At 43.4% G+C, this 14,252-nt stretch overlaps 1 protein-coding gene across 1 annotated transcript in view; it reads right to left on the reverse strand.

The window, feature by feature from the left end:
• Window positions 1-115: 115 nt before the first annotated feature.
• The window catches only part of canx (calnexin), a 27,345-nt gene continuing 13,208 nt past the window's right edge, over window positions 116-14,252 (reverse strand). The window contains exons 5-15 of the mRNA XM_058397453.1: window positions 13,573-13,714; window positions 13,349-13,430; window positions 12,755-12,947; window positions 12,042-12,231; window positions 10,943-11,056; window positions 10,400-10,556; window positions 9,497-9,712; window positions 4,438-4,557; window positions 2,921-3,056; window positions 2,572-2,660; window positions 116-1,823 (exon numbers count right to left, since the gene is read on the reverse strand). Coding sequence (XP_058253436.1) covers window positions 1,761-1,823; window positions 2,572-2,660; window positions 2,921-3,056; window positions 4,438-4,557; window positions 9,497-9,712; window positions 10,400-10,556; window positions 10,943-11,056; window positions 12,042-12,231; window positions 12,755-12,947; window positions 13,349-13,430; window positions 13,573-13,714 — 1,502 coding nt within the window. The 3' untranslated portion in view covers window positions 116-1,760. The remainder of the gene's footprint in view (window positions 1,824-2,571; window positions 2,661-2,920; window positions 3,057-4,437; window positions 4,558-9,496; window positions 9,713-10,399; window positions 10,557-10,942; window positions 11,057-12,041; window positions 12,232-12,754; window positions 12,948-13,348; window positions 13,431-13,572; window positions 13,715-14,252) is intronic.

Here is a 14,252-nt window from a genome sequence, read left to right on the forward strand (position 1 = left end):
ACATAAGCACAAATTTATCCAGGTTAGGCCAATGCAATGTACATGAAATGGTTAAAAAATAAAACACTACTGGACAAAACAAGATGCAGGAACCAAAAGCCAGAGAGGATGCTGAGAGAGAGAGAGAGAGAGAGAGAGAGAGAGATATGTTAGAATAGCAGCAGTGCAGCATGACGGTGAATTTAAATGATAGACTCCGTTACTTTAGAAAGTGCCAGCTCTTTATAAGCTTGGGACAGAACACCAATTGCAGCAACATCCTCCACCGCTGTAGAGGGCAAGTGGATGCTGGAGGTCAGCAAATTCGGTAAAATCAAAATCTTCATGGAGTCTTTAGGCAGCGCTGAAGTATTGCCATGTTATAGTGCCTTTTTTCATGTCTTTGGGGGCTAAAGTTTTGAAGGAATTACACGTTTTCTTTGTAGCAAAATGGCAGAAAACAAAAATAATTAATGTTTTTCCTGTATAGAATGAAAATGCTAAAAAAGACGCATTTGCTTTGCTGCTGCTCGGGCAAAAACTTATGTCACAGGAAGTGAGGAGAGTTGAGTCACTCGTCAGAAACGGTTCGATGGCTGACTTCGGGGCACTGGTGGAAAAATGAAAGGAGGTGGCACAGATACACTTATGATTCATCCCGGGCATGGCAGTGAGCCTTACTCACTACATTTTTCATATCCAGGTCATACAATTATTCTCAGCTCTCAGCCTCTCTTCTTTATCTCAAACTACAACCCCTACATGGGTGGCCAGCCCTGTTACGCTGTGCTTAACGAAAACAACAACAAAAAAAAAGTATGAAAAGTCATGATTTAGTACAAAGAAAAATGATATTAGAAACAAACATGTAGAATGGAACAAAACACAAGTCACAGTACATTCACAAAAAATAAAGGAGCTAACTGCGTTCTACAAATAAGGCAGTGTGCTAAAACCTAAAGCCTAACAGGTGTTCTTCTGTGGACACCCCACAGTGCAAGTACAAGGGGTTCTTCTAGATCATGACACAGAAATGTTCAAAAATAAAACAAGATCGTTGTGGAATGAGTGTAAAGGAGGCATGTGGGATTCGAGGAATCATTTCTTAAAACCGAGTAATTGGAACCGAGTACAGAACCGATGACGGTCGCATCCCATCAACCTTCCTTCCCATCTACATTTCCCGAAGGAGATCAGACCGAACGTCTGATTTCTCCTGATTCACATTCTGATTTATGAGCCTGTCTGCTTAAAATCCGAGCCTGAAGCATGGGTGCTGTAGTGTTGCCACGATCTGACGCTTTCGCTGAATTACGCTAGCAAAGACGAGTAGCGAGATGCCAACCGGAGGCTAGCAGGGATGTGTGTGTGTGTGTGTGTGTGTGAGAGGGAGTGAGAGAGATAGACAGCTGGGAAAAGGACAGAGAGGGGGATTTACATTAGCATCAGCATATTTAAGGAACAATCATGTTTTATCCTTTTCTTTTTAGTAAAACAAAAAAAAAAGTTTTCTACTCTATTTATGGTTGTCATCATCATCGTCGTCATCATCCTCCTCCTCTTCCTCACACCAGTCCGAAGTGGCAACATTTTTCTTTTCATCGGACCATTTCGTTTTTCTCTGTCGTGTAGTCACTTGGGTGAGGACGGAGCAGAAGACCAGAGGAGGACAGATCAAGGGTAAAAGGAGAGAGCGAGGGAGGGATGGAAGGAGGGATGGAGTCGGGGAAAGGGGAAACACAGAAGAGGGGCTGCGGTTGAGCAGATGTAGCAAAAGTCCATCAGTCCTTCCTAGCTTTCAGTTTGCTTCTCGGGGACCTTCTCAGAACATCATCCTCTTGTTTCTACACAGAAAAAAAAAGAAAGGGAAAAGAAAACACACGGTCACCTCGAGCTCGGCTCTATCCGCTCTTTACACCGCAGCACTGCTGGATTCTGGATCCTGAATGGTCCGAAGGCTTTGATTCATTTTTCTATTACAGCAGCTCTGCTACATGGTTCACATTCATGCACTCTTCTAAAACGTTTTCTGCAAACTGAAGTTCACTGAGTGTTACAGAAGGAGTCTGTCAGCAGCTAAAGCTGTTCATTTAAGTTCTTTGACTGCTTATAGATGCTATATTACGAGTGACTAATAATGGAAATGATTACACAACACTATAAATGGATAAAAAAGTAGGACTTGTTATTCATAAACATAACAAAAAGAGAAAAAAAAAATTCTAATTACTGGCAAATGCTGTGGTATAAAAGTAATAACACACAGACATGCGGTTATAGAAAAGTAACCATCACCACATGTGATGTTGATATGTGGCCCACCTAGCGTACTGCTATATTAAAAAAAACCCCTTCAAGATATGTTGATCTCCATGCGCTCAAATGTGAAAAATCCCTCGCTCTGAAAACAGCGGCCCATGTGACTCATCTGTAGTCCTCTTCGTCATGATGATGATGGTGGTAGTCATGGTGATAATTAAAAACAATGTGCTTCCTCAAACTAAACCGAATACAGGATATAATCGAGAAAGGTGTAACTTTCTCAGAATAATCTATCAGAGAGAGAAAGATTTCTGCAACAACTCCTCCTACCTCATTCGATTTGTTTTCCTGTTTCTCTGCTTCCTCTTCCTCTGGTGCAGCTGCTTCTGCAGGGCTTTCCTCTGCATCAGCGTTCTTCTCTAAAGGGGAGAAGAGCCGCACTCGTTCGTTGAAACGAAAACAACAAAGCTGTGCATGTGTCACTTTAATGATTAAATCTTTAGGTGATATTTAACATAATGGCTATTAAATGATGGTTCATAGGGGACATGGTGGATGTACCTAATAAACTGGCATTTCTGTTTCCTACACAGCAAACCGGCTAGATGGAGGACTCAATGTCTAACTCCTTTCTGGATTGAAAAATCGAGCCATGCTTCAGTTTGCTCAGTGTAAATACCTGATTCTTCCTTTCTGGCTTCTTCTTCCTGATCCTCTTCTTCTTCTTCCTCCTCCTCCTCCTCCTCCTCCTCCTTCACATCAGGCTGAGGCTCGTCAGTCTTCTTGTACTCAGCAGCAGAGGTCGCTGGCTTCTTCTGTAAATCACAGCACAGTGAGTGGTTCAGAGAACACTGATGATCTGCAGTAAAGCAATCGTTAAACACACACACAAGCAATACCTAGAGATAGCCAGGAACAGGACAAACACACAGATGTACAGAGAGAGACAGAGAGAGAGAGAGAGAGAGAGAGAGAGAGGCAGACACACACACACAGACCGAGAGAGAGACAGAGACAGAGAGAGAGACACACACACACACACACAGAGAGAGAGAGAGAGAGAGAGAGAGGCAGACACACACACAGACCGAGAGAGACACAGAGAGAGAGAGACACACACACACACACACAGAGAGAGACAGACACAGGCACACACACACAGAGAGAGAGAGACACACAGGCACGCACAGACAAAGAGAGAGAGACACACAGGCACGCACAGACAAAGAGAGAGAGACACACAGGCACGCACAGACAAAGAGAGAGAGACACACAGGCACGCACAGACAAAGAGAGAGAGACACACAGGCACGCACAGACAAAGAGAGAGAGACACACAGGCACGCACAGACAAAGAGAGAGAGACACACAGGCACGCACAGACAAAGAGAGAGAGACACAGGCACGCACAGACAAAGAGAGAGAGACACACAGGCACGCACAGACAAAGAGAGAGAGACACACAGGCACGCACAGACAAAGAGAGAGAGACACACAGGCATGCACAGACAAAGAGAGAGAGACACACAGGCACGCACAGACAGAGAGAGAGACACACAGGCACGCACAGACAAAGAGAGAGAGACACACAGGCACGCACAGACAAAGAGAGAGAGACACACACGCACAGAAAGAGAGAGAGAGACACACACGCACAGAAAGAGAGAGAGAGACACACACGCACAGAAAGAGAGAGAGAGACACACACGCACAGACAAAGAGAGAGAGACACACACGCACAGACAAAGAGAGAGAGACACACACGCACAGACAAAGAGAGAGAGACACACACGCACAGACAAAGAGAGAGAGACACACACGCACAGACAAAGAGAGAGAGACACACACGCACAGACAGAGAGAGAGAGACACACGCACAGACAGAGAGAGAGACACACACGCACAGACAGAGAGAGAGACACACACGCACAGACAGAGAGAGAGACACACGCACAAAGAGAGAGAGAGACACACACGCACAGACAGAGAGAGAGACACACACGCACAGACAGAGAGAGAGACACACACGCACAGACAGAGAGAGAGACACACACGCACAGACAGAGAGAGAGACACACACGCACAGACAGAGAGAGAGACACACACGCACAGACAGAGAGAGAGACACACACGCACAGACAGAGAGAGACACACATGCACAGACAAAGAGAGACAGACACAGAGAGAGACACAAACCTTGCCAGTGCAGCAGAAGACGAAGATCAGGACCACAGGGAGAGCCACAGTTAGGACGTAGACCACCCAGAGCCAGGGTCTCTCTTCTGCTGCGGACATCATCTGATTAACGAGACCAGGCTGCAAACACAGATCAGAGACAAATTATAGTCATAATCCAGCAACACACACACACACACACACACACACACACACCAGTAATACTTTATTTATACCCAAATTCTTTTAGCTTCAGGCCCTCACTCTCCCTATTACAGCACACTATGAGAATGTGCTCTACTCTTTTCTTCTCTAGAACAGATCCCGAGGGGACAGTGCACAGAGCCCGCTGTGCAAAGTGCGCGCTTTGGAGAACAGGGCGAGGTTTAGGAAGATCATCAGAAAACGAGGGTTAAGACAGAGAGAGCAGCGTAAATGACGCTTGCTAATCGTTGTGTATCTGGGTTAGAACCCTAAGAACCAGAGGCTTTATGGCTCATTAAACTACAATTCGCGCGGGAACGTTATTCTTAGCCGAGCCAGCAGGTGGCTTGTGGATGCCAGCAGAAGCGGAAAGACATCCCTGAGCTAGGAAGCATGCGCTGCACACTGCGCCATCCATAAACAACAACTTGTGCTTTATATTTCAGAGCAACGAGACTTCCACAAGCACTAAATAATAAACTGCTTGATGCAGAGCTTCCTCGAAAAAAATGCTATATAGCAGAAAAGGGGCAGTGGTGGCTCAAGTGGTTAAGGCTCTGGGTCGTTGACCAGAAGATCAGGGGTTCAAGCCGCAGCACTGCCTAGTTGCCCCTGTTGGGCCCTTGAGCAAGGCCCTTAACCCTCTCTGCTCTAGTATCATGGCTGACCCTGCGCTCTGACCCCAACCTCCAAGGATGGGATATGCGAAGAAAGATTTTCACTGTGTTGTAATGTATGTGACAAAGGCTATTTCTAAAAGTGAACAGACCATTCGCTGCTCAAATAATTAAACATGCAAATGGGTAAAATAGCCTAGTCCAGTAAACCTGACCACATTTGCATATTTTATGACCTAATAATGCCAAGAGATTTTCAATTAAAACTACAGATTGGCTGACCATAGTCTCATTCCCCTGAATTTTTAAATGATTTATTTATAAAAAAAACTTAAATAGAAATATTTTTCATTGACATAGCAAATAGAGGTAATCAAATATTCAATAAATTTCAGCCGATAAAAAAATAAAATCGAACAATTCTGTTCACAACAGCTTCATAAAGCATTCTATAAATTTATGAGTGATAAAGTTCTTTGTCCGGTCTCTCCATGGGTTTTCATTGATTTTGTGAAAAAAATCGTAAAATTAAAAACTACAAGCACAAGATTCTCCAACCAGTGAGACATCTCTGGTGAGTAATTACTTTCAGTAGCTGTACTCATGTTCAAGGCACATAAATCAAGGCAGGCTTTGGCGGAATGAGTGTTGTAATGTCACACAACAAGCCTTGCAGAAGTAATGGAGATTGCAAAAACAATGGAAAGAATGGCTGGTCCATTTTACGAAACAAAAGTCTTTCAAAGCTGGTCTTGATAAAAGGCGTAGTCTCATACAGGCCAAGAAAGGGAACGTTACAATATCGACAATTTTGGTGGGTCTGTAAATAAATCCCCATGGCCCAGTCTGGTGTGAGGGGAGATAAAACTTGCCACTGGGAAGCTGGGAGGAAAGGTGACAAAATCTGAGAGAAAATGGAGCGCAAAAGCCATATGTAGTGGTTATTATCACAGTATTATTTTTTAACTTGGTAGAGTAAACATCTAGCAGAGAATTTTAACACACAAATCTAACAAGTTGACCTTCTGGCCCCTTCTGCCATGGTCGGAATTCACCTTTGGGAAAACACGGCATTTGAGTAGCAGGAATGTTTGCGAGAGCTGCTCCCAAACACGGCTAATCTGGCTGTTCTGCTCTCCACCCCACTGAATTATAACACCAGCAAACCCTTAAAGCCAGCGCTGTCTGCCCCTGCCTTACCCCCCCCCCAAACCCCCCACCGCAGCACTCGCCTTCCTCCACTGCATACCTACCATTCACACAATGCCACACAAAAGAGCTGTTGTTAGAGAAGACTACTTTTCTTTGAGTACTTCCTGTTGTAAACCGAGTTGTGGCGTGTTGCAGCAGATTCTGTGGTTGACTTCGTGACTCCCTTTATGAATTCTCAAGGGGTATTAACCAAAATTCGACATCATGACAACAGAGCGAAAATAACTCTTCTTCGCAGTAAGTGGGTTAATGACGAGGACTAAATGAAAGGACTAAATGTCGCCTGTGTTAAAATTGCAGGTCAGTTTGGTTACGGAGTTGAGGAAAAGTCTGCATGTTACTTCGGATATATGAGAGTTGGGTACGACTGGTGGAGTGTGAAGGTACGACTGGTGAGTTTGGGCCTGAGAGCTGACGCAAACTGACACGGAAAACAAATACACAAGCATGATGTATTGAATTGTATAGAAATCTTTGACAGGAAAAAGTGCAATTAGGAGCCCCTCTGCTCAAACGAGCACAGACCCGCAAACCTGAGTGCAGGTACAAATATTCAATTCAAGTGGAAAACTGCCTGAAGCAAGTTTACAGCCATATACACAGTGTAAGAATGCTCTGCTGATCAGTTTGGGTATACAGCTAGTATAAGGTACCTCAGATCGCACACAGAGTGAAGGACTGTTCAGTATGATCTTGATAATGTATTATGAATTTATGATAAACTTTTTAAGCATCATTATAAGTGCTGGTGGTCCAAAAAGAGCACCCCTTGCTGTCATTGTTGCAGCCTGGGTTTGATTCTCAGGTAGGAAACTAACCCCACCACAGAGGGATTACCCCTCAGGGCCCCTCTGTCCCAAGCCCGAAATTCTGAGCCCAGCACAGTGAAATTCTTTCTTCGCATATCCCATCCTTAGGGGTTGGGGTCAGAACACAGGGTCAGCTATGATGCAGCACCCCCGGAGCAGGCCTTGCTCAAGGGCCCAACGGTGGCAGCTTGGTGGTGCTGGGACTTAAACCCCGATCTTCCGCTCAACAACTCAGAGCTTTAACCACTTGAGCGACCACCACCCCGACACTGTGGCGACCCCAAACAGAGATCCGAAAAAACATCATAATGTGTGTGTAAAATACCATCAAAACTAATTAAAAAAAATATTTTGCCCTATTTTATAACCTATATATAATGTATGTATTAATTGAGTAAAAAAACAAACAATCAAGGCCCACTACGCCTTTCCCATTTAGATCTCCGTCGCTTGTGGTGAAGAGCTGACTAAATTTTATTCTCAGCTGTGAATAGAAAGATTCAGAAAATGACGTAAATGCAATCACATTAAGCTGTTTACTTCATTACTTTCATGAGCTTCTCTGCTCGAGAGGATGGGCTGAAAGGAAATGGAGTTGTGGTCAGGGCCAGTGTGGGTGTTGCCCGGTAATATTATGGGGTACTAAAAGTGTGAGCATGAATTTCAGGCTTCATCTTTGGTTACAATCGAATTTAAAGCTTGTCAGTTTGCTAAAATGAAAATGATGGAAATGGACGTTTGGGTTGCAGTACGGTGGTGTCACATGGACCTGGTATGGAGGTCAGTGTTGGTATTATGGGATGTACATATGGAGAGGAGAGTATTAAGGCATTGTCTCTCTCGCTATGTGTGTGTGGGCAAAAAAGCTCTACCCCACGCCCTTGAGAGGAACGCAGTAGGACGTCGCATTTGGGAAAGCCTCAGGGTTAAATGGAAACAGATACACAGGGCTTTTCAGAGCAGGAGAGCGCACACACGTGCGCACACACACACACACACACACACGTGCGTACATCCTCCGTAACCCAGTGCTTTTTTTTAAAAAAAACGTTTGCGGTTTTCTTCTTCTTCTACCTTTTATTTTTAATGAAGAGATAGCATAGTGGAAGTTGGTAGTTGATCTCAGTCACTACTATAAAAAGCCATTAGAGTTCAGGTATCATTCATTTTAGCCCAGTTGACTCCTCACTTCAATTGAACTGATTGGAAATCGTGATGTGTTTCTACAGGAAATGATAACTGGATTAGATCAAGTTGACGCCTCGGCACTGCCGATATCTTGATCCTGAAGTTTTGTTAATTTCCGAACATTACCATAGTAACAGCTTGCACAGGAATCTGTATGAGGGACGTCACACAAACGGATGAAAAGTCAGTGTGTAACTGTAAAGGTTTATGAACGGAGATGCTTCATAACACAACTTGTTTTGTAAATGGTCAAGGGCATCGTCTATAGAGTTCTGTCTGTAAAAGCACATTCGGTCATTCTTCACTTCAAGACAAAAAAGAAAAAGAAAAATCCCTTTTTTATGCATCACGTGTCATTCCTTACATAGTGACTTAGTGTACACTGTTCTTAATCATTACATAAGAAATGTAATGTTAATGTTGTAAATGTTCTCGCTCTCTTTCCTTTCCAATCACTCCCTTTCCCTCTTCTCTCTCTGCTACTTCAATGCCCCCTTCTGCACTCTGATCCATCCTGATGCTCTACATCTAGTTAGTCTCATCACTTGAAACCTGCTGAGGATGATGCAACATGGACAGCATAAGGATCCATGTGATTACGGTGGATTTTACCACTCAGAAAGCACGCAGATGGCTTTGGCCGGCAATTCATATGAACAGATTTGCTACGAAGGGTTAATTTCTCTGATAGCTTTAGGAATCAGTCATGCACTCCAGCAGTCAACAGCTGATAAATAGACTTCATGTTAAAACTAGAATGAATTTCCATGGTTACACGATCCTACTTTTTGACCCATATGAGCATCAAATCCACAACAAAAAAAAATCTGTTATGCCTATATTGTTGCGTCACTGGAAATACACAAAATAAAAATAAATCTATGGTGCTATTACAGATTTCGCTGGATGTTCTAAAGGAGGTCTGGATCCAAAACTTTTCAGAACAGAGTGTTAGAGCACCAAAGACACCCAGAGGACGTAGTGAGAGAAGGCGACGAGAAATATTCTTCCACTTCACACACAAAGAGTGAGAGAAAGAGTGACGAGTACCTCAGCTGCTCCCTCCGCTGCTTTCTTCAGACGCCAGCCTTCCTCTGCCCACTTCTCAGCAACGTTGCGGTCGGACGTGATGAAGAAGTTGTCGAAAAAGATGTCTGAGGACATGGACCAGAGCTCCAGACCCACGGCACTGACGGGCGTCATGCGGAACGGATGCAGATCCTCAAAGTAGTCAGGGTTGGGGATCTTCCTGGGCTTCCATACTCCCTATAGTGAGAAGTAAAATTCAGCACTTTACCTGAATGTATAAGGCAATAATTAAACTCTTTTCAGTATAACGGACTTAAGCAGAAATTCACATTCATTCATTTTAACCCTTCGAATTTTGATGCCTCTGTAGGCTTCATGGCACAAAGTATATACTCCATGCATTATTGGGAATGAACAGATATTCTGCTCTAAACATAATAATGAAAAGACCTTATTTTTTTAAGAATGCTTGGCTAAGCAGTCAGATATGAAACTGACAGGACAAAGACCACCACATTCATGTAGTGTCCATTCACTCATTCTTAATAACTGCCTGGTCAAGGTGGCATATATTTTTGCAAATACTACTAACTAAATTTATTATAAAAGATCACAATGGAACAAATAAAATTAAAATGTCCACCAAAAAGGGGAATTAAAAAAAAAAAAACTCAACTAATTTGATCAACCAAGTGAAGAGGAACTGGCAACCATGAAGAAGGGAATAATGCAAAGTTTTATGTTCACTCCTAATCAGATTAAAGATGCTAACGCTGCAGGCACCGAAACTGCAGGCGCAAATTCAGCTGCAACACTCCTAATTTAAAAGTTAGACTTTTCCATGACAAACGAGGCAAAGACTAGAAATATGCTGAGATTTCTAAATATGTAACTGATGTTTTGAGTCAGATTTTGGGCCATTACCTGATAGTTGGGGTTGTCGATCATTGGTGGCTTCCACTTGCCCTTGTAGTTGGGATTGTCAATCATAGGTCTCTCCCATTTTCCACAGCCTGGGGCAGACTCGCAGGCAGGGTTGGGGATCTGGGGTGCCTCCCACTCACCGTCCATATCCTCATCCCTATAGAGAGAGGAAGCAATCGAGCATAGGAAAGAAAATTACAGATATAGAAAGAGATTTAACACACACACACATTTCTGGACTCATTTTCTGCTCTGGGGAGATGGCTTTAATTGAATTCGGACCTGCATCTGGAACAGCACATGGCCCTGAAGTCCTCAGGCCATGAAGCTAAAATCTCAGTAAATGGCCCAGTAAAGATGGATCACTTTTTGTCTCCCGCAACATAATAATGACATGCTTAGATTTTAACACTTACCAACATGCTACAGGTACCAGCTTGCCACTCCACTATAGCAAAAGCAGAGCTAAATGCAGTAGTATTTACATTTTGTTGCTTTTTTTAGGTTAAGGTGATGTGAGACTATAAACAGTAGGAACTTTACCAGTCGTCGGGTTTGATGGCATTAGGGTCACCGATGTACTCGGACTCATCGTCCAGCCAGCCGTCAGGCTTCACTGCATTTTCATCACTGATCTTAGCTGGAGCATCCTCATCCCTGAGAGAGAGAGAGAGAGAGATGTTAGAATAGCAGCAGTACATCGTGATATTTGTGGTAGACGCCGTTACTTGAGAAAGTGCCAGCTCTTTGTAAGCTTGGGACAGAACACCAATTGCAGCAACATCCTCCACTACTTTAATGGGTAAGTAGATGCTGGAGGTCCACGACTTCAGTACAATGAAAATTTTGTGCAATTTCATAGGCAGTGCTGAAGCAGGTCGGTGCCATTTTTGGGGTTAAGCTTCTGAGGGAATGGCTGAGAGCATGCTTTACACATTAAAAAAAAAAAAAAAAAAAATTTGCTGCAACAATTTTACCGCTACTGCTGCTTGAACAGGAAGATGTCACAGGAAGTGAGGAGAATTGAGTCACTTGTGAAAAATGGTTTGATGGCCAACTTGAAGCACCGATGGCAAAATGAAAGTGGAAAAGATGCACTTATGATTCACCATGGGCAAGGCCGTGCGACTTACTCACTGAATTTTCATTTCCTGGTTAAAAGCATGGTGGTTTTCAGCCTCTCTCATTCATCTCCTCTGGTTTATTTTTCCTTAGCCTCTCTTGCTGGTCTGATGAATCGATTTATGCTACAACATGCACATGGAACCTGCATTCAAGTGTCAAATGTCCAGGCTGGTGGTGGTGGTGGTGGTGTAATGGTGTGGGGAATGTTTTCTGGGCACACCCTTTGACTGCTGTAAATCTATGCCAGTGTGCTACTGTATCATGTCACAAAGCACAAGTCACCTCAAACTGGGTCCATAAGCATGACAGATCTAGCACTGAGACGTGGAAGCACACTGTGGAAAACGTGTCTACTGGTCTTGGTAGCAAACGGGCTGCTCCCTAGTATTAAAAAGCTTCTCGGAGTGTATATAAACTGTAGTTGCCAGGCAACAAAAAGACATGACGGGTAGAGCACACACCACAACTTCTGAGAGTATTAAATGACCTCATCTCTATATAGAAGCACAGCACATACCAGTCCTCAGGCTTGACAGCGTCTGGGTCCTGGATCTTCGGCCTCTCGTCCCAGTCTTCTGGCTTGTGGTCATCGGGATCTTCGATCTCAGCGGGAGGGTTTACTGCGGGGGTCACATCATTCAGCAGACTTCCGCTGTTCACCACCGTCTGGTCAATCAGTATCTCGAAGCTGTTGTCTGGGTTCAACACTACAGGGAACATGGCACGGTATTCATTATCTCACTAAATCGTTATGTACGGTCTGTATAATTATGTTCTGTCACACTAAGCTGTCTGCATTCTTACTTTTATTGACTTCATGTTAGCGCTCATCCTGTCCAATTCACTAGTTAATAATGTAGAGTTATTACAAGAGTCATTCATTTAGAGATTTCACTGTTAATTACTGCTCTGTTGGTTCATTTAATCAGTCACTGGCTGGGCTGAAACGGTGAACTGGTACCACAATGGCTTCGACATGCTGTCGGATCACAACCGAAGGTGTGTGAAGATAACCCATGTCACACAGCTTACGCATCAACACAAGACACTAACGATCTTGACGCATATCACCATCATGTGCCGATTCTTTAATTAGGAACATTTGCACACGATTTCACCAAATAGTGAACTTTCGAGCAACCTTAACCATGCCTGGAATTATATGCAATAATCCGGTTTCATTCATCATCACACATGACATAGCAGGACCTAAACAGCTGTAAATCTTACCCAGTGTGTACAGGTGGGTCTTCTTGTCCGTGTAGTATGTGCGAAGGTCTGAATCTGGCTTTTTGGCGTGTTTTTCCTCGTACTCGCCCGTCTTGGGGTTTTTGTGGCGGAAGATGAAGTGGAGCTTGTAGTCCTCGCCGCACTTATCCGGTCCGAACATGATGGTGTATGGGGTCTTATCCACAAACTCGTCCTGAATGAGGGAGAGGGGACAGGAGAAGGCGGTGAGGAATCGAGGACTCGGTCATTTGGTCACATGATGCATGGAGTGTATTATTTATTACTACACAGTGACGTACTCTAAACACGGGAGAGAACGGCGCATACGTTTATCAGCTAGCCCACTGTGCTGAGTTTTCTTATGATTGTATCTGCAAACTATTTATAAACATACTCGCTCATATCCAGCTTTATAATTGCCACTGTGAGCATTTTTTAAAATCAGTTCCACTTTCAGGTCCCATCATCAATTAGATTATGCAAGTAGTTAAGTATCTGGATTGCTGGAGTTCAGGAACGAGGAACAATGAGAAAATATGGCTTAATAAAGTTCGGAATAGTTAAACATTAAATTTCATGTAGAAAGTCTTTTACCAAGTTGAAGTCTGCGCTCTGGGAGAGCAGTTTGACGTAGGCACCGCCACAGTCGATTCCATTCTGGAAGTTCACCTCATATCTGAACAACAACAACAGGTCAGGATTTCAGAACTGTCTAGAGCAATTATATGCGAATGCCTAGCAATGTTAACTTAAATCAATAGACTGACTAGAAATACGTTGACATCTGCGTTTGTTCAGGTATACAAGTAAACACTCACTGGACGATGAGGGGTTTGGTGTCGAAGGTGAAAGGTCGCAGTAGCAGAGCGGAGATGGCGTGATGTTTGGCTCTGGACTTCAGCACAAGGCCTTTATCACCTGGCAGCTTTGTGTCCTTCATCTCCTCAACCTCCCATTTACCTGAGTACACAAAGTACACAGTGTGTTTTCATCACCACATGCTGTTTCATTTATTATTTATTCAGTCAGCACATCTTTGCTTTTTTCTACAGAAGCCATGGATGCTCTTTTAATTCACATGAATTCAGCTAACAGGCGCCTCATTTCGTTCGAGTTGGCTGCTTTAGTTAATGGACTAGAGGCATCTATTGAGCAAAATGAAAATGAGAACTACAAATTTTATGAATTTGAAGTGCTTAGATGTAAAATTATATTTCAATATTTTTAGGCATATACAACAAAATATAAACTACATATCCTACACAAATTTGGGAACTTTTGCAGACGTTTATCCCATAACCGCTCAGCTCCTGTGCTCTTTCATTTTGATAAAAATGGAACATAAACCCGCTCATGAGGCTCAGTTTCTCTTTATGTCGTTATTAATGCATCATCCGTTTGATAATCTCTGTAAAACAACCGGTTTTCTTGATAAAACTTTATTGCTCTTGAAGCCACTGAATGACCGATGGTCATTCTGCTGAAGTGATTTCATGAC

This window comes from Hemibagrus wyckioides, linkage group LG08 (genome assembly GCF_019097595.1).
Source record: "Hemibagrus wyckioides isolate EC202008001 linkage group LG08, SWU_Hwy_1.0, whole genome shotgun sequence".
In the NCBI taxonomy this organism is placed as follows: Eukaryota; Metazoa; Chordata; class Actinopteri; order Siluriformes; family Bagridae; genus Hemibagrus; species Hemibagrus wyckioides.